The 23,833-nt window shown below is 44.7% G+C and overlaps 1 protein-coding gene across 1 annotated transcript; it reads left to right on the plus strand.

Moving 5' to 3' along the window:
- Positions 1 to 230: 230 nt before the first annotated feature.
- LOC110069881 (uncharacterized) lies at positions 231 to 22,385 on the plus strand. The gene is made up of 9 exons (XM_078388077.1): positions 231 to 3,384; positions 6,981 to 7,576; positions 8,617 to 8,752; positions 9,857 to 9,999; positions 10,163 to 10,289; positions 14,311 to 14,409; positions 16,677 to 16,766; positions 17,260 to 17,382; positions 17,827 to 22,385. The coding sequence occupies exons 2-9, from the start codon at positions 7,172 to 7,174 to the stop codon at positions 19,551 to 19,553; spliced, it is 2,850 nt and encodes a 949-aa protein (XP_078244203.1). The 5' UTR covers positions 231 to 3,384; positions 6,981 to 7,171; the 3' UTR covers positions 19,554 to 22,385.
- The last annotated feature ends 1,448 nt before the right edge of the window (positions 22,386 to 23,833 follow it).

Raw genomic sequence — 23,833 nt, forward strand, 5'->3', positions numbered from 1 at the left:
CTGCCGCCTGAGGACATGGATGAGCCGCAGAGTTTTGTGACCTGAGGTCATGGTCGGAAAGGGTTTAGCCTGCCAGGAAGATAAACCTTCTGCAACCTTCCTCAGCTTTTCCTTCTCTGTCTTTGTCATCCCCTCAGAGAGAAATAATTGCACACCCTGGGAATACGAGTTGGGCAGTCTTAGATTTCTCTTTTAGCCTTTTGTTTCTGCCCATGGCGTTTTCTTGGCGAAGATACTGGAGTGGCTTGCGAGTTCCTGCGCCAGGTCGATCGCATTGAGTCAGAATACTGAGTGGTCAAACAGACCAGATGGGCGGGATATAAATCAAATAAATAAATAAACTCTCCACTATGACCTGTCCGTCTTGGATGTCCCTGCACGGCATAGCTCATAGCTATCTCTGAATTACTCAATCCCCTTCGCCATGACAAGGCAGCAATCCAAGAAGGCAAGAGTAGAAGGGGATGACAGAGGACGAGATGGCTGGACAGTGTCATCGAAGCCACCAAAATGAATTTGACTCCGGGAAGCAGTGGAAGACAGGAGGGCCTGGCGTGCTCTGGTCCATGGGGGTCATGAAGAGTCGGACATGACTAAACAACAACAACAGATCTCTCTTCCAGCCTAGGGGTGCCTCTGTTGTTCCTACACTTAGTCAAAAGGGTGTCAGGACAGATGGTTCCTTGCCTCTCATCCTAGAACAGGGTGCTGGGCCATCCCTACCATTAGACACAATCGGGGATATAGTCACCTCACGTGGTACACAGTGCATATGGAAGTAAGATGCAAAAGTCATGGGCCAAGTGTTGAACACTAATCCAGGATAGGAATGAGCAAATGGCAGCTCTAGATGTCCGGGGAGAGCCATGTACATCAATCATTCCATGTAAGTTGTATTCTTCTGCAGAATGTGGTTAAATTTGAAGCCTCCGGTGGTTCATAAGGTCTGAACCCAAAGCAACACTTTTCCACATTCTTGTAACAAGCTAGTCAAGGTGCTTCTCACTTTGGTTTATACTGTGAATTAATGACCTCTGGAAGGTCTCAATTCATCTCGTATTTGGTCTTTCTCCTCTCTCTTTCAAAGAGCCTTGTCTTTACAACGGCCCAAATCCTGTTGCGTAGTTTCACCAGGGTAATTCAAGTGGTTGTCAAATCCACAACTGCAGAAACTATATACCACTAGCAGTTCTGCCGGCAACGTTGTGCAACTTTGTGCAATAGAACTCTGCAAGATCAGTTGTTTCCACCCATGTAAATTTACCCTGCACAAATGGCAACTGGATCTTGGTTGATAAATCTGAAGTGCAATAGCTTCAGTACAGTCTAGAGAGAGTCCAGGCTTGATGGACTCTTTCTGGCAGTCTATGATTTCCACAGAGCTCTTTTTTCCAACATTATATTTCATATGAATCATTGGTTTTTTACAGGCATTTATCTTCATTGTCTTGCTTTCATATCTGTACACAGGAACTAGAAACACCACAACATGAATAACCTTGGCCTGGATCTCTAAGTGTCCCTTCACATCCTTACACTTGGAAGATCTTTTTGTTCAGAGCCGGCGTTCCGAATTTTGGTTGTCTTGTGATTTCCGCCTCCTCTGTTGTCTTGATTGAATAGATAACTGATAGATGGAGAAGGCTCTGGGACTAGTAAGGAATTATTTTATGCAATGTCACAAATCCATCTGCCATACTGAGAAAATTTTTTTTCAAATGGAAATGTTATCAATTAGGCTTGCTGAATTTCCAATCCATTACCATGGGTTGTATTTTTTTAAGGCTGCCCCACATCCTCAAGTTTCTCAAGAATCTATTTTAAAAAAATCATTGGCCAAAATCTTTTCACTTTAGCACAGTAAATTGAATTAGAGTAAGGCCATTGAGTCAAGGGGGATTTAAAGAGTCAGTTCCTCTATATGTTCCATTTATTCAAATGGCTCTGCTTTAAGTTGGGACCTATGATGCTGTGATTCTGTGCAGATCCCTTATTTCTTTCTGTCATGTCTCAGCATAAGGATGACTCAGGCACATCAGGAACTTCTAACAACGCGTCTTTATTTTTAAACAGCTTATCAATTTCAACATTAACAACTAATTCAGTTTCTTGCACTCCTCGAACCATAACAAATCCCTTTTTGACAGTAAGGGTGATGAACTTAAATCTTGGTTAACACCACTTCTGTGGAATGGCCGATTCATCGGGTTGTTGTTGCTGTTTAGTTGTTAAGTCGTGTCCGACTCTTCATGACCCCATGGACCAGAGCACGCCAGGCCCTCCTGTCTTCCATTGCCTCCCGGAGTTCAGCATTCAGAATGTGTAGGGGAGAGGTTTATATAAATTAAAGACTTTTTCATAGTTAAAAAGCCCCACCAGTAAGTAAGTAGCAGTTAGAGTTTTAATCCACGGAACATACAGAGATGTTGATTCACCACATCCTCCTGGATGCGATGGGCCTACTCTAGTGTAATTCACTATGCTAAGGGAGAGGACCACTTCTCGGATTGCTGCCTTGTCGTGGCAAAGGGGCTTGAGTTATTCAGAGAAGTTATGGACTATGCCGTGCAGGGACACCCAAGACGGACAGGTCATAGTGGAGAGTTTGGACTGAACGTGATCCACCTGGAGTAGGGGAGGATTCTGGCCATTGAATGGGGGCATGGAAGGGGGCCAGGATTGTGTACATAACCCAAGTGTAGCAAAATTTGATCCCTAGGTATGGCAGTATTATTTTTAAAAATTGCAATATCTCTTTGGCTGTGTCAAACAGTTGTTTCTTCCTCGCCATACTTTCGCAGTACAGTATGATTATTTAAAGATCGGCTCTGGCTCCTCGTTTTTTCCCCCCTAACACTTTGAATTGTGGTGCTGGAGGAGGCTCTTGAGAGTCCCCTGGACTGCAAGGAGAACAAACCTATCAATTCTAAAGGAAATCAACCCTGAGTGCTCACTGGAAGGACAGATCCTGAAGCTGAGGCTCCAATACTTTGGCCATCTCATGAGAAGAAAAGAGTCCTTGGAAAAGACCCTGATGTTGGGAAAGTGTGAAGGCAGGAGGAGAAGGGGACGACCGAGGATGAGATGGTTGGACAGTGTCGCTGAAGCTACTAACATGGATTTGACCCAACCCTGGGAGGCAGTGGAAGATAGGAGGGCCTGGCGTGCTCTGGTCCATGGGGTCACGAAGAGTCGGACACGACTAAACGACTAAACAACAGCAACAACACTAAGGGGTTAAACCCACCGAGTTGGACTTCCTAGATGAAAAGGAAAGCTGGCTGGAGAGGGGTGTGTATGTGGGTCTCTTTCTTAGCTCCCCGCGGCGCTTGGCCGGGTGTGTGTGTGTGTGTCTCTTTTCTGGCGGCTGGGGGAACGTCCTGGGTGAGTCCACCAACCCCACCCCTGGGGCTTTTAGGAGAGGAAGGTGGGTGGCTGGGTGGTGGCCCACCCCTGCCCCAACGGCAGGGCCCCTCCTGCAGAACAAAGGAGGGGAAACACATGGATAAAAGCAATTAATTCTTATAATGATCTCAAGTCAATGGAAACCTCAAGAGGAATTTAAAAAAAAAAAGAAGTATTGGTTATTCATACTTGCATGCTGTCCAATGCAGTGGTGAATTTCTGTGGGTTGCCCCCTATCTATGCCTGGTTAGGTTGCCTCTCACCATGGCTGTGCATATGTGTGTGTATGCAGGATGCAAAAATGCAGCAGCAGGGGCAGGGAAGAGGACGGCGTGTGAGAGAGACTCAGTCCATCAAGGAAGCCACGGCCTCTTAGTCTTAGTCCTCTGGACTAAGATGTGGAAAGAAAGCTATAAGATCCTGAAACCAGCAAATCTTAGAGAAAATAGCCTTAAAATGTTTTATAGATGGCATTACACACCTGTAAGATTAGCAAAAATATCAGAGGGCAGCAGCAATATATGTGGAAATGTAAAAAGAACGCAGGAACTTATTATCACATGTGGTGGACATGCGAAAAGGTCAAAAATTATTTGACACAGGTACGGGGTGTAGCAAAAGAAATTACCCAGCAGAAATTAGATATAAAACCTGAAATGGCATTATTGAATGTCATATCAGGCATTAATGATAATAAATTGAAGCATTGTCTTATATATATATATATATATATATACTCACAGCAGCTAGACTACTCTGGGCCCAAAAATGGAAAACCGAAGAGGTTCCGACAGCAGTATTAAAGAAATTATGGGATACAGCAGAACTGGACACTCTATCAGAAGCACTACGGGAATAACCAAGAGACTATGTAAAATAAAGCTGGGAACTAATATATTCTTGGGCCCAGAAGAAGACAGGAGTGTAGGGCAAAGTTTATGACGTGTACTTAACACATACTGGAAATGAAATTGGGGGAGCAGATAGGTTTACGAAGCTGGAGTCCCGGACTCCAAAGGGGGGTGGGGTTAGCTTTAGGGGTTAGTTCCTTTTTTTTCCTTTTTCTCTTCCTTTTTATTTTCTTGTCAAAAATTAAAAATAAATAATAATAATAAAAATAAAACACCAGGGGAAAAAAAAGGAAGCCACGGCTTCCGGGTTGGCGTGACCCTGGATAGCCCTGTTTGCACGACAGGACCGCTTGCTGTGGTTGGCATGTGCCATCGTGTCGGGGCAGACTTATGGCAACCCTATTAATGAGCGGGTCTCTAAAACGTTCTCCCCTGCTCAGCTCTTGCAAACTTCAAACCTGTGGCTTCCTTTAGGGAGAAAATCCGTCTCGCATTGGGGATCTCCCTCTTTTCCTGCCCTCAACCTTTCACTGCCCTTGGAGACCACTCATTCATAGGGGGTCCGATCCCAGCACGTGAGAAGCCCAAACTCGATGCAGTGGGAAGGGTGTTTCTTTACCCATAGCTTGGGAAAACTAGCCATCCCAAATGGCCATTACGGGTTAAATGTGTGCGAGTTGGCATTCCCTAGAGACAAAGGGAACCCGAGAGGGGTGGGTGTCCCCAATATCAAGTGCCCCCTTTTCCAAGAGGAGTACCGCTTCTTTTAATTATTTAGTTATTATCTGCTTTTAGTACAGTGGGGTCTCTACTGAAGAACTTAATCTGTATTGGAAGGTGGTTCTCAAGGTGAAAAGTTCTTATGTTGAATCTGCATTTCCCATAGGAATGCATTGAAAACCATTTAATCCGTATCTGCTCTTTTCCGTCCATAGAAACTACAGTCGAACCTCTACTTAAGAACTTAATCCATTTTGGAATGGTGTTCTTAAGTTGAAACGTTCTTAAATTGAAGCAAAATTTCCCATAGGAATGGACTGAAAACCAATTAATCCGTTCTGGCTGTTTTTTTGTTATGTAGAGGTGCGTTCGTACATTGAAGCATTAGTTCCCATAGGAACTAATGCAAAGCTGGTTAATATGTACTCTACCACTAGGGGGAGAATTTTTTTTTAACCTAAGATGACCTAAGGTTAAAAAAAAGGGCAGGAAAGGTTTTTTTCCCTGTTCTTATCTTGGCTTTCTGTTCTCAAGTAGAAGCAAAATTTAGCAAATGGAGCTGTTCTTAAGTTGGATTGTTCTTAAGTAGAGACGTTCTTAAGTAGAGACCCCACTGTATTGTATTTGTTATTGCTTGTCTTATGTAAAATTTCTGTGTTTTTTTATTGTATATATGTTACATTGGAAGCCGCCCAGAGTGGTCGTATATAGACCAGATGGGCGGGATATAAATCAAATAAATCAAATAAAAATAAAAATAAATGAATGAATGCTTCCGGCGGGAAGGGGGCCCTTTGGCTCTTCCGAGGCCTGCCTAGGCTGGATCTGCCTTCTGGGGATCCCGAGGGGCCTTGGGGAGCGGGAGAGACCCCGAGTGCCTAGCTCAGCCCAGGGGAAAGAAGCCCCAGCCACCACTCCCAAATTAGGCAAATAATTTGTGTTGTTTTTATGGTGATGTCCCGTCAAGTCGGAACTGACTTATAGTGACCCTAACGGGGTTTTCAGGATAAGCGAGAGGGGTGTTTTTATCAGTTCCACTCCCCCAATAAGCGGGGATTCGAACTCAAGCCTCTTGAGTCCTGGTCCATCCTTCTATCCACCACACCACTACAACTGGGCTACTCTGTTGTTCTTACGAGCCCATAAAGTTGCTTCGGGTGTATTACAACCCTTTGCTTGGGCCTCACAAACTAAAGGCCATGGGTTCTTTTTTTAGTCAGTCCACCTCACATTAGGTCCCCCCCTCTTTTCCTACTCCCCTTTCTCCCTATGCTGGGATTCTTGTCTTCTCGTGACATGTCCAAAGCACCCCGAAGTTTAATAATTTAAGCTTTTAGTAAAAGTTCAGGCTTGATTTGATCTAGGATACATTTCCTTGTCCTTTTGGAAGTCTACAGTAACCAGAAAGCTGTCCTCCAAGGCCACACTTTGAATACAGTAGGGCCCTTATCCGTGGGGTTAGTATCTGTTGATTCACTTAACCACGGTCTGAAAACAATAACAATTTTTCTTTTAATATTCTAAAAATACAGTAACTACATCTGTTCATTGCTTTTTTTTTTAACCTCCAATGGTTCCTTGTGGTTGAGGAGTGGTGCAGGAGGTGGGCAGAGGGATCCATGCTAAGTTGGATAGCTCACGGAACTAGAAAAACAGGCTGTAGAGCTGGGGGTCATGAGTTCGATTCCTCCCACTGGGCCTCCTGGGAGAAGAGCCAGCCTGGGTAGCTTTGGGCCATCTGCACAGTCCCGGAAAACCCTGAACGGAACGAGAGCTGGTAAACCACTTCTGAGTATTTTATTATCTAGAAAACCCTGAGAAAGGTCAAACTCGGTCAGAATCAAATGGAGGACAGACTGTTATTCATTATTATATGGGCCTATTGAGGGCTGAGTCGTTCTGTGTCTCCCTCTGAACTGTGCTCTGTGGATCTCAGAAAAAAAGACCCTCTCTCAGTTTCTAATCTCCATTTGAGCTCTGGCTTTCTCCTGCTTTTTCCTTCAGGGACAAGCGCTCGGTTGCTAGCTGAGCTCTTCCACGTTCTGTCTTGCTCGTACGTACGACGTGACCATGATTAACAGAGCAACGCCTTGGCTTTCTAGAGCATTCGTAGCCCTCTCCCTCTTTGGCCGGAGAAAGAAGAGGCTGGGGCTTTTCTGATTCTGCCGCAGGCTTCACTGGGTTACTGATTAAGGATGATGGAGCAAGACTCACCTGGCTCTGAAGCAGGAGGAGCCCCGGTTGCCATCAAAAGCGGGAGCAGTGGGGAAATCTGGGAGGGAATCGCCCTGGAGGAAAACATTGCCAGCTCGGATTTACAGCAGACGTCCTTCAGGCGTTTCTCCTACGAGGAGGCCAAGGGGCCCCGAGAGGCTTGCGCCCGACTCCATCATCTTTGCCGCCAGTGGCTGAAGCCAGAGCAACAGACCAAAAAACAGATCCTGGACCTGGTGATCCTGGAGCAGTTCCTGGCCATCCTTCCCCCGGAGATGTCCAGCTGGGTGAGGGAATGTGGAGCGGAGACCAGTTCCCAGGCCGTGGCCCTGGCCGAAGGCTTCCTCCTGAGTTGGCGAGAGGACAAAAGGCAGAGAAAGCAACAGGTGAGAGCATCCTAGTGGCTCTAAGGCAGAGATGGCCACCTGCCATCCTTTTAACCCCTTTCTCCCCACGCTGTTCCTCCTGCACTGCTGTTGCCAAATTTATTGTTGGATTTCGAAGGCAGTAGCCTTTGAAAGCAAAGCATGTGTGTGTGTGGGGGGGGGGTGTTGTATCTTGCTTTCAGGTGGAATTATGGTCCCAGAAGCTTCTAGAAAGAGTCACCGAGTTGGAAGGGGCCTCTTAAGGCCATCCAGTCCAACCCCTTGCTCAAGGCAGGAATCCAAATCAAAGCAGATCTGGCAGAGGGTTGTCTTAATTTTCTCTTGAAGGCCTCCAGCGTCGGGAGTGCTTACCACCTCCTGAGGTCATGGGTTCCGATTATAGTTTTCTTTCTTCATATCAAAGTGTTGCACAATTAAAAATTATGGATGTCTATGAAATATAGTTAAAATTTAAAAGTTTAGATCGTTAGACTGCTTTTTGACCAGAAGCAGGCTATTTCAATAGCGGTATCTTGGTCATTAATCCTCTTCCGTACATGTGGTGGTGGGACATAAATTGCGTGCCCATAAATGCTGCATGGATGGAGTTTCTTTGTAGTCCCAGAAAATTCATCCTGTATCCAAGTAGCCCCATTTTACTGGATTGTTCTTTGATCTTCCTACTTCACTTTGGTGTCTATTAAGTGACTTCCAGGTGAGGCAAGAAGCCTTGCATTGTAACCATTCCACCATAAAAGCACCTTGTTTTCAAAGGAAGTTCTGTGGGATTTTGGTGGGCTTCCCAAGGCACCCAATTTGATGTGGTGGTGGCTGCTCTGGGAGGGGGCGGCCCCAGGGAACACAGACAGAGGATGCACCCCCCCCACACACATACACACATACTCCAGAGGTTGCCCATATTTATCCTAAGGGATCAAGAATGTGAGGGAAAACATTTCATAACTCTTGTCTGAATTGACCAAAGACCTCCCCTGTCCAAACACCACCCACCAAGATTTCTACCTCTGTAATTTGCTTTTTTACCCAATTCCATGTCTTAGAACCTCCCTGTCTCAAATCTGTCTGTGGAGGCTCAGTCTGGCTGGCCTGTGGCAAAGAGGACTTCATGGGATACCAGACAGATTTCCCTGCGGAAGGGGTCGAAGCCGGGTGATGACAGAAAGGCCACCATGCAGGGTAAGGATTAATGATGGAACGGTGTGTTTTCCAGCTTGGTCTCCCTGTTGGAAGTATGGAAGACATCTTTTTGCTGCTTTTCTATTTCCCCGAGATTCTCCCACTGTTCAGTATTCCAGTTTAATTCCCAGTGCTTAAAGACTTCATATAAAGGGGAAGAAGACCTTTTGATTTGTGGCCCAACGATCAAACGAGCAGAGAAGCATTTTCACCCCAAAACAAGTAGAGAGCATCTCAATAAAAAATTAAGCGTGGGACAGAATGTGACCTCCTGGCACATCATTTACATCATTTTTTTCTTATTTATCAGTAATAATAATCATATCCTACCAAGTCAGTTCTGAGTTATTCCAAGTAGGGAACACAGTTAGAAGTGGTTTCCCATTTCCTTCTCCTGGGACTCTGCAGCTCACCCAAGGCGACGCAGGCTGGCTTAACTCACAGGAGGCCCAGGGTAGAATCGAACTCCCGACCTTTGGCTTCCCAACTGGAGATCTAAATCACTGAACTATCCAGCCAGCTGTTAGTTGCATTTACAGTAGTGCCTCACTTAACGACATTAATTCGTTCCAGCGAAATCGCTGTAGAGCGAAAATGCCATAAAGCGAAATTTAAAAACGCATTAAAACCCAGTTAATGCATTCCAATAGGCTAAAAACTCACTGTCCAGCAAAGATCCTCCATACGGCAATCGCAAAAACATTGTCGTGAAGCAGATTCATCATAATGCGGGGTAATCGTTAAGCAGGGCACGACTGTATTGCCTTGAGTCCTGTTAGGTCCTCATGGTTTTCTCCCTTTCCACTTCATTCAACCCAACAGTCCTGTAAGGTGACTCAGGCTGAGGCGTTCCAGCCTGTAGATCACCCAGCGAGCCTTATGGCTTCATGGGAAGTAGGGTCTCAAATCTCCAAAGTCCCAATCTGACACTCCAACCATTAAAACATACTGCCTCACAGTGCCATTGTAGACATTTTCCCGGAATGCAAGTCCGCTCGTTTTCCGAGGGGTTACTTTCTGGCTTGGTGTTTCTAGGAGTCTCATCTCAGTCTCTGAGATAAATTCACGGAACTGCAACCCTAACCCTCTTTGTCTCTCTGACAGGAACTGGACGGAGGCCACTGAATATTCTGTCGGCGCCACTTCTTCCTTCGGATGGGCTAGAGGCAGGCCAGGGAAGGCGAAGGATCGCTGGGAAAATCCGCAGGAAGCGCTCAAGGTTCCTCCGTCCCCAGTTCAACTCCTGGGTACGGATGGATGAGAACGTTGTTTCCAGATTGAAAAATTACCCCCCCCCCCAAAAAAAATGCAAGTTTCTTCATGCATGGAACAGGAAGAAAAAAAAAGGACAGATCGGCCCATCCAGGTACAAATCTTTTGAGCGGTTCTGGTATTCTTTGTTTCTTCCAGAGTCCAGTGACCTTCGAAGAGGTGGCCGTGTGTTTCACCCAGGAGGAGTGGGCGCTGCTGGATCGTGACCAGAGGGCTCTGCACAGGGAAATCATGGAGGAGAACACTAGGATTGTGACTTCTCTTGGTCAGTCCTTCGCTTTCACTTACTGACGATAATATTTCTTCCCCGGTACAATCAGAAGCACAACAGTAACAAGGTTAACAATATGACTTGGGAGCCTTTGGTCGTGCAGATTCACTGCTGAACCTGGTATGGCCGATGGGGAGCCATGGTGGGAGTCACAGTTCAAGAAGATCAGTAGGGCTGATAGTTGCCCACGCCTCCCTTGAGGGATTCTGGAGAGATGCAGTTCTGATGAGGAGCAAGAATTTGGGACCGACGGTGTATCAGGCGGAGGAGGGCGTTCTTTAGAAGCCGACCGAAGTAGAGACAAGAAGGATGGGCTAAAGTAGAAACATGCCCTCCCACTCACCAGAGGGAGAATTCAAAGCTGCTAAAAGCATCTGTTAATAATAATCATAGAACTGCAGAGTTGGAAGGGAACTTAGGGATCATCGAGTCCAGCCCTCGTCAAGGGGGCACCGTTAGGAATCGAACTCCCAACCTCTGTTTCCATCTCTGCAGGACTTTCCCAAGTTTCCTTTCCTTCACAAAAGAGATGATCTGCAGCCCCTTTTGATATCCTCCTGGATCTTCACCAGTCACTTCTCTAGTTTTTAGATGTTTCTGGGGGAAGGAAAACCAGACTTGGGCAGTCCGGAGACCAGCCGCAGTACCGCAAAAACAAAACAAGCTTTTTGAGTTGACCAGAACTTGCTGTCAAGCTAAATAGGACAACCAAATTAGGGGTAGGGCAGGCAGCAACGTTCAGAAATTACGGGACATTTTGCAGCCTTGAGTCTCAAGACGTAGATTGCACACTGCATGTTGTTGTTGTTGTTGTTGTTGTTGTTGTTGTTGTTGTTGTTGTTGTTGTTGTTGTTGTTGTTGTTGTTGTTGTTGTTGTTGTTGTTGTTGTTGTTGTTGTTGTGCACCCTCACATCATTTCCTAATTATGGCAATCCTGTGAATTTATGGCTACCAAAAAAGTCATATCACTGCTATCGCTGCTCAGGTCTTGCAAACTAAAAGGCTATGGCTTCTTTTCCTGAGTCACTCCATCTCACTTTAGGTCCTCCTCTTTTCCTGTTGCCTTTTCTCAGCACTGTTTTTTGCAAGGCATCTTGTCACGGTACGCACTGAGTTTATTTCTTTTTGGCTTCTAGTGAAAATTCAAGGTTTATTTAATCTAGAACCCAACGGAGGACAACCCTGTGGTTTTAACCATCAGGGTGGACAGGAAGGCAACTTCATATGCAGTGATTTCCCATCCAATATGGATTCATGAACTCCCTGAAGATTCACAAAACTTCTCAAGCCATTTCTCTGAATGATGCCAGCTTGGGATCCGTGGCTCTTTGCCAGCTACAGGCTAAACAAGACATAGCGTAAGGTAAAGGCAAAAAAGAGAGAGTCTAATTTAATTATTGATGGAATCAGCCAAAGTATATCTTCCAAATTCAGGGAACTAACAACTTCGACTTATGCAGATGTGGTCAGTATAAAAGATATATAGTGGTGCCTCGCTAGACAGTTACCCCGCATGACAGTTTTTTCGCTAGACGTTGGCTTTTTGCGATCGCTACAGCGATTCGCAAAACAGTGATTCCTATGGGGGAATTTCGCTGGACAATGTTTGGTTCCCGCTTCGCAAACTGATTTTCGCTGGACGATGATTTTGACAGCTCCCTCCACGCTCGCAAAACAGGTGTTTTCGGGACCTAAGCTTCGCAAGACAGCGATTTAAACAGCTGATCAGCAGTTCACAAAGCGGCTTTCCTATGGCCGATCCTCACTAGACAACAACGATTCTTCCCCATTGGAACACATTAAACAGGTTTCAATGCATTCCAGTGGGGAAATGCTTTTTGCTAGACGATGATTTTGCTAAACAGCTATTTCAATGGAATGGTTTATCGTCTAGCGAGGCACCACTGTAAGGTAGTTTTGCAGCTGGATTCCAGACCAGATGTGAGGTTTTTTAACTGCATAACATTCAATTATTATAGGCCTGGACCTGCCCTTTGAGGACTTTGCAGACACAGACAGGAGCCCAGTTAAATTAAAGAAGCTTCTTTAAAGAAGTAAGATAAGGCATGGTAAGAATCACAGTGACCATCATTTCCGAGAAGGTGCTTGGAGCTAAAGGCAAGATCTTGAGATCCCTTAAGAGATCAATAATGTTAATCCTTGAGATCCATAATGTTTAGCCTTGAAAAGAGAAGACTGAAGGAGAGAGACGATAGCACTTCTCAAATACTCGAAAGGCTGTGATGATGGCAGGACATGCGACAATGGGCTCAAATTAACAGGAAGCCAGATTTCGGCTGAATATTAGGAAAAACCTCCTAACTGTTAGAGAAGTACGAAAATGGAACCTATGACCTCGAGAGGTGGTGAGTGGTCCCACACTGGAGGCCTTCAAGAGAAATTTGGAGAACCACCTGGCAGATCTACTTTGATTTGTATTTCTATGAGCCTATGACTCTCCTTCTAACTGCTCTGTGTCCTAATTGATATCACCTAATTAAGCTTAATTATTCTCAAACCAGTCTAATGGTTGTCTCTGAGCCCAGTTTCAAACCGCCTCCACCAGCAAGCCACGTCCTCCCATCTATGAGTGGTTGTTTGTTCCATTTATACCACGTATCGTCCTGACACCTCTGGGCAGATCACACCTGCAGTTATTTTTCAGGGACTGCTCCTCCTTTTGGTTCCTCTTTAGAATCCTGACCTGACGTAGGTTGCTGCTAGGGTACAGCCCCTCCTCGCTAGTTGATTTCAACATTGTCATTAATAGTGTCTCTTCCAACCTACACTGGTAGGGGTTCTCAAAGGGTGAGTCACCTTGTCATCTCCTCAGTGGCTGATTTGAATTCAGGACTCCGGAGCCCTATTCCAACATGCTGGCTGGATAGCTCAGTGATTGAAGTCCCTGGCTGCAGAGCCAGAGGTTGGGAGTTCGATTCCCCCCCCCCCCACTGAGCCTCCTGGGAAAAGAGCCAGCCTGGGTAGCCTTGGACCAGCTGCACAGTCCCAGAAATACCCCCAGAAAAAAGGAAGGGGAAACCACTTCTGTGTGTTCTCTACCTAGAAAACCCTGGAAAGGGTCACCATAAGTCAGAATGGACTTGATGGCAAACAACTATTATGCAGTGGTACCTTGCTAGACGATGCCCCTGCTGTACGACGAATCTGCAGGACGGTGACTTTTTGCGATTGCTATAGCGATTTGCAAAACAGTCTTTCCTATGGGGGTACTCCACTTGACGGTGATTAGGTCCATGCTTCGCGAACCGTTTGTTCGCAAGGTGATTTTTCCGGCTCCGCAAAATGGCTGGCCTGTGTTTTCCGGATCCATGCTTCGCAGGATAGCCATTTTAACAGCTGATTGGCGCTCGGAAAAGGGCTTCCCTTATGGGCGATCTTTGCTGGACGACGAGGTAATTTCCCCATTGGAATGCATTAAACGAGTTTCAATGTATTCCAATGGGGAAAAGCTTTTCACATGATGACAATTTCGCTTAACAGCGATTTTCCCGGAACGGATTATCGTTGTCATGTGGGACACCACTGTATTCTAACCTGCTGTTTCCTACAGCGCACTAGCTATGTAACGATTACAGTAAAATTATCTGTGGTACTTAGCCTTATGACTTAAGTCTACATTTTATATCAGGTATAATTCTATGCTTAGTATTATGGTCTGTGACTTACAATCTAAACATGTCTTAAGTGTGCCCCTATTGTCAGTGATGTATGGCTTATGTGGGTCTATGTACTGTATATCCGTGTCCGGTAGCAAAAAGACTCTTAAATTTAAATCTCTGAATAAGAGAGGCTCCAGACTCTACTTGCAAAATGTTAAAAATAAACAAATAAACCCATCTGACTCATCAGTTGTATGACTGTGATGAAGCTATGTTTTTTGTGTCCCATTGCTATGATTTTTAATTTAATGCAATTTCCCAAACACACGTAACCATTGCCCATCCCGGTGGCTCACACCTAGCCCTCATGGCTCCCTTCTTTTCCCAACTTCCAGTTGAAAATGTCGAGCTCATCTCAGATATGGTGCCGAGAGGAGAGTCACAGATGTTGGTTGAACCAGAAAGTTCAGAGACTGGATCAAGCACTTCTTGGGGTAAGCCAACTTGAGCAAACACAATGACAGTGTCTTAGCCATGGTGGCCTAGGAAAAAAATCTTGTCTGTAGCTTATAAGATTTGGAATAGAGATGGGAAGATATATATTCAAATACAGTGGTGCCTCGCTTAACGGCAATAATCCGTTCCAGGAACATCACTGTTAAGCGAAAACATCGTAAAGTGGAAAAAAACCCATTCAAATGCATTGAAACCCCTTCAGTGCGTTCTAATGGGGTCAAAACTCACCGTCCAGCAAAGATCCACCATAGGGCAGCCGTTTTCGCTGCCTTTCTTGCGAGGAATCTGTCACAGAAAACAGCGGGGAGCCATTTTGTTTACCCGGCAGCCATTTTGAAACCTTCGATCAGCTGTTTTAAAATCATCGTTTTGCAAAGAATCGGTTCCTGAAGCAGGGAACCGATCATTGCAAAGTGAAAAAACTCCATTTAGACCATTGTTTTTGATAGCAATTGCGATTGCAAAAAGATTGTCGTAATGCGGTTTTGTCGTAAAGTGGGGCAATCGTAAAGCGAGGCACCACTGTAACTATATTTCATTGGCAGTAATAGCACAGAGGTGTTGCAATTAAAAACTGTCTTCTGGCATGGAAATAGGGGGGAATTACTGTAAAGAGCTTGCCAAGATCCATGAACCCTTCTGATCACCATCCCTTCTCATCCATGGGAAAACCAAAAATAGTGCCATCAGCATATTTCAAGTGACTGCAAGGTTCTGAATAGAAAGGTGAAGAACCTTGGGCATAAGTGTCTTTTTAACCCTCCTTCCTTCCTGTCCAGGTTCATGGCCAAGAGAGAGAGAGACTGGAGTATTGAAAATCAAAACAGGTTATGCAGATGAGGTTAGCAGGAAAAGATTGTCTCCTCTTGGATCATGACCTATGCTTCTATGAAGACCTGCTCTTGTCAAGCGATGGATTGACCCTTACAGGGGTTGGACTGAATATTTTACACGAATCCTTTATGGTTTTGGAGGTTTGTTTTCTTCATTGTCCAGTTTTCCCATCCACACCTAGTCATTGGAAATTCCTCTATCAACACATCCTTCCAAGACCTAGTTCTTGTTGTTTCATTGCTGTTCTTCCAAGCCTCAGGCTCAGACGCTGAATGAATACTTGTTTTAAGGGTGATCAAGGGAACCAAGCATTCTGTATTGGTTTGGTGAGTGTAAAAGAGAGAAGGAAGGTAGAAGAACGCAGACCAGCCTTAGGGTTCATCTGATTCACTAACTCCATGGGAGGAGGTCCAAATGCATTCGGTCCACTTATTACACCCTTTGACCAGCAGGCTGCCCTCTAAGAGTCTTGCAGACGTGTAGGAATCAAGTGAAAAGATTACCTAATTGACCATCCATACAGCCAACGAGAAGGCTTTGCTTCGTACGTCCCTATGACGATGACATTTAATTTAATGTAATGTCCAAAATGCACATTTATCATAGAATTATAGAAAAGTGAAGTTGGAAGGGGCCTACAAGGCCATCCAGTCTAATCCCCTGCTCAACATAGGAATACTGTACAAATCAAAGGATATCTGCCAGGTGGTTGTCTCAAGTTTCTCTTGAATGCCTCCAGTGTTGGAGGACTCACCAACTCCAGAGTTCACTGGTCCCACTGTCGTACTGCTCTAAAAGTTAGGATGTTTTTCCTGATATTCAACCAAAATCTGGCTTCCTTTAACTTGAGCCCATCGTTACATGTCCTGCACTCTGGGATGATTGAGAAGTACAGTGGTGCCTCACATTACGACGTTAATTCGTTCCAGCGAAATCGCTGTAGAACAAAAACATTGTAAAGCGAAATTAAAAAGCCCATAGAAACGCATTAAAACACGTTTAATGTGTTCCGATGGGCTGGAAACTCTCCGTCCAGCGAAGATCCTCCATAGGGCAGCCATTTTCCCTGCCTGTGCAGTGAGGAATCCATCCCGGTGGCCATTTTGAAACCGCCAATCAACTGTTAGAAAATCATCATTTTGTGAAGAATCGGTTCCCGAAGCAGGGAACTGATCATCGCAAAGCAAAACTCCCCCATAGGAAACATCATAAAGCAATCGCAAAATGTTCGTCGTAATGTGGTTTCATCGTTAAACGGAGCGATCGTAAAGCAAGGCACCACTGTACTTGCTGATGTGCTGATGGCACTATTCTTGGTTTCCTCATGGATGAGAAGAAGGGATGGTGATTAGAGTGTACTTCTCTGGATTATTATTGACCCTTGCTATTGTCTTCTTTTCCGTACTTCCAGTTCCAACCCTTGAGCTCATGGATGGGAAGGAAGACTTGCAGATTTCAGATGGAAAAGAAATCCCAGAGGCCAGCTTAGGAATCTCTTTGGGTAAGACTTTTTTTAAATGGAAGCAAGAAAGTTTTGCAGTTTGAAAGCTGCCTCCCTAAAGACCAAGAACGCAATAGAAAGCCGGCTAAGACATGTGAAGACCACTGACCATACGCTTTTTCTTGTCACCTTGTGTGAGAACAGATGATGATGATGATGATGATGATGATGATGATGATGATGATGATGATGATGATGATGCCAGACTGTGATGCTCTGGAAAGGAGAAGGCAGAGCAAGGCAAGGCAAGGCTTCCACCTTTAGGAGAAGAACATATTTGCTTAGAAATATGGCAAAACTTTCCAGGAGGGCTTTAAATGTGATGCATCTGATACTGGGATAATGATACAGAGAGGAGAACAAATGATGACAGAGCAGTTTGTGATCATGGCCAAAGGCTCAGATGTCTCTATATCCACCCACCGAGCATAGAAAACAAACAAGATGAGCTTGAACTCTTTCTTGTCTTTTTCTTTCTCTTCTTAATTTCCAGTTCCAGAGCTTGAGCTCGTTTCTGAAACAGAGCTGAGGGAAGACTCCCGGGTTTTGGACAAAAGGAAAATCTCAGATATCAAATCGGGCAAGATTGGGAAACTGGATCAGGATGCCAGATTGGGTAAGCCAGTTTAATAAAACAACCCCCTCCCCGCAAAAAAAATCACAGTTTTTTTCTAATTTACTAGAAAAACTCTTGTTGCTTCTTCAGCAGTCTTAATGTTTGAATTTGGACCTTGTGCATTAATAATGCAATTACAGTGGTGCCTCGCTTAGCAACGATGTACAGTATCTGGAGCATTCACTGTTAAAATAGTGTTTGCTCTAATCGGTGTTTTTCAGCATCCATGGACATGGAACGGATCCCCTGCAGATATATGGATCATACTATTCTAAAAGGGGTTCTTAAAATACTCCATAAGAGAGGGGGGAAGGCCTTCACTAGATGTGAAAACATCAAAAAGTAGGGGCCAGGCATCCATGAAGAGAAGGAAGTCCTCTTTCAGGGTTTTAACATATACTTTAGTCCATTTGATTTATATTTTCTCCACACATTTTTCCCCAGCAGGCAACAAGAGGAGGAAAAGGGCACACTCCAAGCATAGGAAGAGTTTTATGCACATACGGGGACTTCCTGGACATCTGAGGACTCCAGCAGAAAAGAAAAGTAATACCACAGAGGTGTTGTATCGGTGCACTGTCTGTTGGAAGTCGTTTGCCTCAAAGAGGATGCTTCTGTTTCATGAAGTGGTCCACAGTGGAAAGAAGTTCCTTAGGTGTGAACAGTCAGGAAAACATTTTCACCACTGCAAAACAGATCTTGTGAGCTGCCAAAAAGCCTGTACAGGGGAGGACGTCAAACAATGCCTGGATTGTGGCAAAGGTTTTGCTCTTAAATCATCATACCTCATGAAGCATCAGAGAGTCCACACAGAACAGAAACTATACAAATGCCAGGAATGTGGGAAATGTTTCTCTCAGAATTCATGTTTTCTCATTCACCAGAGAATCCACATGAGAGCACGACCGAGTGAATGCCAGAACTGTGTGAAATGTTCTTCTCAGAACTCAAACCTTCTGACTCTCCAGAAAGTCTGGACAGAAGAGAAATTGTACAAATGTCCGGACTGTGAGAAATGTTTTGGTTGCCATTCACAGCTTGTGGATCATCAGAGAATCCACACAGGGGAGAATTCCTACAGAGGCCAGGAGTGTGGAAAATATTTTCCATGGGGTTCAATCCTTTTGAGGCATGAAAATATCCACACAGTAGAGAAACCGTACAAATGCCAAGAGTGTGGGAAATGTTTTCTTCGGAAGTCAGATCTGGTGACTCATGAAAGAGTCCACACAGGAGAGAAGCCATACAGATGTCCAGAGTGTGGGAAATGTTTTGCTCGCAGTTCAAACCTCGTGACTCATCAGAGATTTCATACAGGAGAGAAACCATACAAATGTCAGAAGTGTGGGAAATGTTTTGCTTACAGTTCAGCCCTCTTGAGGCATGAGAGAGTCCACACAGGAGATAAACCATACAAATGTGAGGAGTGTGGTAAATATTTTGCTCACAGTTCACACCTTGTGACTCATCATAGAGTCCACACCGGAGAGAAACCCTATGAATGCCAGGAGTGTGGGAAAAGTTTTCTTCGTAAATCAGATCTTTCAACTCATCGGAGAGTCCACACAGGAGAGAAACCATACAAATGTCCAGAGTGTGGAAAATGTTTTGCTCGCAGTTCAAACCTGGTGACTCATCAGAGGTTCCACACAGGAGAGAAACCGTATAAATGCCAAGAATGTGGAAAAGGTTTTGCCTGCAGTTCATCCCTTTTGAAGCATGAGAGAGTCCACACGGGAGAGAAACCATACAAATGCACAGTGTGTGGCAAATGTTTTGCTCACAATTCAAATTTTCTCATCCACCAGAGAGTTCACACAGGAGAGAAACCATACAAATGTCCGCAGTGCGGGAAATGTCTTCTTCGGAAGTCAGAGCTTGTGATTCATCTGAGAGTCCACACAGGAGAAAAACCATACAAATGCCAGGAGTGTGGTAAATGTTTTGCTCACAATTCACACCTTGCTGCTCATCGCAGACTCCATACAGGCGAAAAACCGTATAAATGCCAGGAGTGTGGGAAATGTTTTGCTCAGAGTTCATACCTTGTGAGTCACCATAGAGTCCACACTGGAGAAAAACCATATAAATGTCAGAAGTGTGGGAGATGTTTTGCCCACAATTCACACCTTGTGACTCATCAGAGAGTCCACGCAGAGGAGAAATCATAAAAATGCCAGGAATGTGAGAGTTTTGGAGTTTAATTCTAGTTCACATAGGACAACACAAAAGCAGCATATGAGAGACTATGCAGATGAGAGAATCCTTTCAAATGCTGGGAGGAAAATATTTCCCTTGAAATCAATCTACTGGAGGCATCAAAGAATTATGAGCTTCAGAATGACCAGGAGCATGGGAAATGTTTTGCTTGGTTAACCAGTCTTGTGACATATTGGAGACTGCACAGAAAAGAAAAATACTATTGGTAGAGGAAGACTTGGTTGTTGAAAATGTTTTACTAAATTATCCAGTTATTAATCAGAAAAGGTGTCATAATATAATAACCAAGTGCCGTCAAGTCAATTCTGACTTAACGGCTACTCTTTTCAGAGTTTTCCAAATAGTAAGTACTCAAAAGTGGTTAAACATTCCTTTCTTCTTCTTTTTTCAGTGCATTTTGAGGTCTTTATTTAAGAGAACTAAAGTATGAAGTTTCAATATCTGCAAAAAAAATTAGTAAATTATATTATATAAAAAAGCGGCGAGATTCTAATATAATGGTTTTGGAAATACCTATGAGTTTTAGCTTTCTGACACCATAAAAAGGCATGCCAACGCAACTGTAGATCATGTCCTTCAAAATACAGAAGTCTTTTGTTTTTCAGGCTAATCCATTCTTTCAGCCAAGTTAGAACAGGTGATTGGTTATATAAGGTCCAGTCTGGTAAATCAAATCCTCCATTTTCCTTGGATTCTTGGAGCATTTTTAATTTGTTTCTGGCTTTCTTCCCTTGTCAAATATATTTTAATATCACCTTGTTTAAATCGTCAAAGTATTTCTTCTCTATTTTCACTGGCACTGTTTGAAACAAAAAGAGTAGCGTTGGCAAAATGTTCATTTTGGTTGTTGCAGTTCTTCCTAATAATGATAGTTGTAGGTTTTTCCATTGTTCTAGGTCTATTTTTATTTGGTTAAGTAGTTTTATATAATTACCTTCTTTTATAGTTACACATCTGGCAGTTAAATATATTCCAAGGTACTTGACTTTTTTAACTATTTGTAGATCTGACATCTCTGAGAGTTGATTTTTTTGCTTGGCTGTTAAGTTTTCACTATGACTTTAGTTTTTTCTTTATTTATCTTCAATCCTGCTACTTTTCCAAATTCATTGATTTTTTTCCAGTAATCTCGATGTTATTTTCAATATAAACACCAAGTCGTCTGCAAATGCTTGTGATTTGTAGCTCTCATCCTTTATTTTGGTGCCTTTAATCTCTGGATCGTTCCTCACAGATCGTGTTGCAGCAGGGATGTCTCGCCCAGTCCCCCTCGCGCTGGTGCTGGATCAAAGAGTGATTGGGACGAATCACCCTCCTCCCCCCCACGCTGGTCCATTCCTGCGGCTCTAAATTCTCCCTCTTCACTTCTTTACCTTCTGGGTCTGGGAGTAATCCTCCCCCAGTTCATAGATTTGGAAAGTCCTTCAAGATTCCAAACGCATCTTCCTGTTCTGGCTCTCTCTCTGTCTGGACTACTTGATCCCTCTTCCCTTTGCCCGGCTCGTCCGTTATGTTGAAAATGTGCGCGCTTTCCCCCTCGTTTAATACCTCCCATACAATCAAATCACGCTCTTCCCCTTGTCATCCACCAAACACACCTCCAATGACACCTTCTTCTCTATCTCTCCCGGCTATATTTCCACCAATACCCCCTCCCTACAACCCTGTTCTTCCTCCATTGTAGTCCTCTCAGAGGATGGCACGCTGACAGCTCCTTGCTCACAGAGCTATTCGACCATGGAACGGACTACTTTGGAGTGGACGGCTACATTTTGGATGTCCTCTGGTCAGCGGTGTCTTAGGTGTGGATGTTCTGCTCCGGTGTGACTTTGGATGTGATGACTCCTGGGTTCCCTTTCAGTTCTACAGTTCTGTGTGTCTTTGAATGCACACCTGCTGTTGCTGTCCTGATCAGCAGGACTTAATGTTTTAAAGTGGTTAAGTTAAGCCTTGTGGAAGTTTCCTGGTGGGTCTCCATGCTACACTGTATAGGTCTGTGTTCTTCATAAGAATGAAGTGGGGGCTTTATTTATGGTGTTAGAAATGCTCACAGAAGTGGACCCACAAGAAAAGTGTTCTCTGATGTTATCACTTGAAGGGTTGTAACTGCATGCCGTGCCCAGTCGCTTGGAATTGTCGTTCTCTTCTATTTCTTTGCACCAACCATTGTTCTCTTTGTTTATACAAGACAGTCGCTCTAAAGTTGCATCTCAGATTTCTGGCCTTATTTACACCCCCTTTTGCTTTTCAACTACAGTGGTACCTCGCTAAATGACAAATCCGCATGACGATGACTTTTTGCAGTCGCTATAGCGATTCGCAAAACAGTCATTCCAATGGGGGATTTTTGCTGGACATCGATTAGGTCCGTGCTTCGCGAACCGTTTGTTCGCAAAACTATTTTTTCGGCTCCGCAAAATGGCTGCTCTGTCTTTTCCGGACCCATGCTTCACAGGGCAGCCATTTTTACAGCTGACCGGCGCTCGCAAAATGGCTTCCCTGTGGGGGATCTTCACTGGACAATGAGGTATTTTCCCATTTGGAACGCATTAAACCGGTTTTCAGTGCATTCCAATGGGGAAAGGGTTTTCGCATGACGACGATTTCACTAAACAGCGATTTTCACGGGACGGATTATCGTCGTCATGCGGGGCACCACTGTATTTTTAACAGTTTGTAGGTGTGTTGTTAATAATCTGTGATTGTAAACAGTGTAACTCTCATGTAAAGGAATGTTGTTGTTTTTTACAGATAAAAAAAAGGTGGTAACAATGTCTCAAAAATGTTTTTTTTTTCATTTTTTTGCCACTGAGGTGCTTTTAAGCCTTGTGGCACAGAGGTTAAAGTGCAGCACTGCAGCGAAAACTCTGCTCAAGACCCGAGTTCAGTCCTGGGCTCAGGTAGGCAGCTCAGGGTTGACTCAGCTTTACGTCCTTCCAAGGTTGGTAACAGCTCCCTATGAGCAGGCAATGTTTAGCCTGTATACCTAAATTGTAAGCCACCTGCCGTGAGTGGCTTAAGCACTCTGGGGTGGTATATAAGACGCACACTTTGCTTACTTCTTCCAGCCACTGTGACGCATTGAGATGGCAGAACAAAGTTTGACAGAAAAACTTCTCCTTTGGGGTACCACCAATAAGCTTGGTCTCCCAGGAAAACCACAACAATACCAAAGAGGTATCAGACAGCCTCAGGCAAGGCTCTGCGTGTCTAAAAAACGTGCGAGTGGCTGTAGTGACGGGAGGATAAGTCCCTTGGGGCAGTCCGCCCAGCAAAAAGGACAAGATGCCTATGGCACACCTATCGCAGTGTTAGTCAGCTTGTCGCTCAACCAGGGCCACTGTGAAGGAGAGAAGGCCAGTGTGCCGTCCTCCACTGAACAGATTCTGGAGGGAAGTCGTGTCTGCGTAGAAGGCATATTGATAGAGACAGATCAGGAGAGGGAGGAATGGAAAGGCTCACTGGAGGTGTGTCTGGCTGATGAGAAGGGGGAGGAGCTGGACTTGATTGTCTGGGAGGATGTTATAAAAGAAGTGGAAAGGGTCCAAAATTTTAGAATTGTAACGGGCAGAGAGCAGCCTGAGAGAAGAGACCAGGCTGTGCAAACTGAGCTAAGCTATGGGCAGGAGAAATTACATGGATTAATGGAGGACTTTCTGAACCTCCAGCTTGGATGAGGTCTGTTACTGGACCCCAAAGACTGCCGCGCGAGGGGAGAAGATCTAGAACCCTTAGAATGGACTGTGGTTGCGTACCCACGCAATCAGTGTGGGGGGAGGAAGGGGATCGGTCCCAGTCTCTCTTTACTCCATCCACCGCGCCAGGGGGACTGGGCGAGACACCCGTGCTGTGGGACACTTTGTATGGTGAGGAGCACCCTGCTGAGGTCCATGACAGATCGGGAGCGGTTTGGTCCGGCCCCTCTAGAAGGAGTGATCGAAGGACACCTGATGTTAAAATAAGGAGTTACAGGATTTTACCTGAGTTAAGTTTGATGGACCCGTTTGAGACTGTTGAGTTAAACTTGTTAAAAAAATTTTAAAAAGTAGTGTTCAAAATTCCGAACTGCCTCCGACTATCCTTCCCGCCCAAACCGAGGGGCCGGCCCCAGCAGAAGACGAACCGAATCACAGCCACTCGCCGTGCGACCCAACCTGGGGAGGTCCTTTGGCCAACTCTGTTGTGTCTGCGAATGAGAGCGGCAAGGAGACCACAGGGGGAAAAAAAGCAA

Source organism: Pogona vitticeps, chromosome 2 (assembly GCF_051106095.1).
Source record: "Pogona vitticeps strain Pit_001003342236 chromosome 2, PviZW2.1, whole genome shotgun sequence".
Classification (NCBI taxonomy): Eukaryota; Metazoa; Chordata; class Lepidosauria; order Squamata; family Agamidae; genus Pogona; species Pogona vitticeps.

What these genes read in the sequence shown, in the direction of transcription:
- LOC110069881 (XM_078388077.1), top strand. Translation starts at nt 7,172, where the DNA reads ATGATGGAGCAAGACTCACCTGGCTCTGAAGCAGGAGGAGCCCCGGTT. An exon ending in TGGATCAAGCACTTCTTGGG is followed by an intron (nt 14,410 to 16,676) that starts GTAAGCCAACTT and finishes CCGTACTTCCAG; the next exon opens with TTCCAACCCTTGAGCTCATG. An exon ending in CAGCTTAGGAATCTCTTTGG is followed by an intron (nt 16,767 to 17,259) that starts GTAAGACTTTTT and finishes CTTAATTTCCAG; the next exon opens with TTCCAGAGCTTGAGCTCGTT.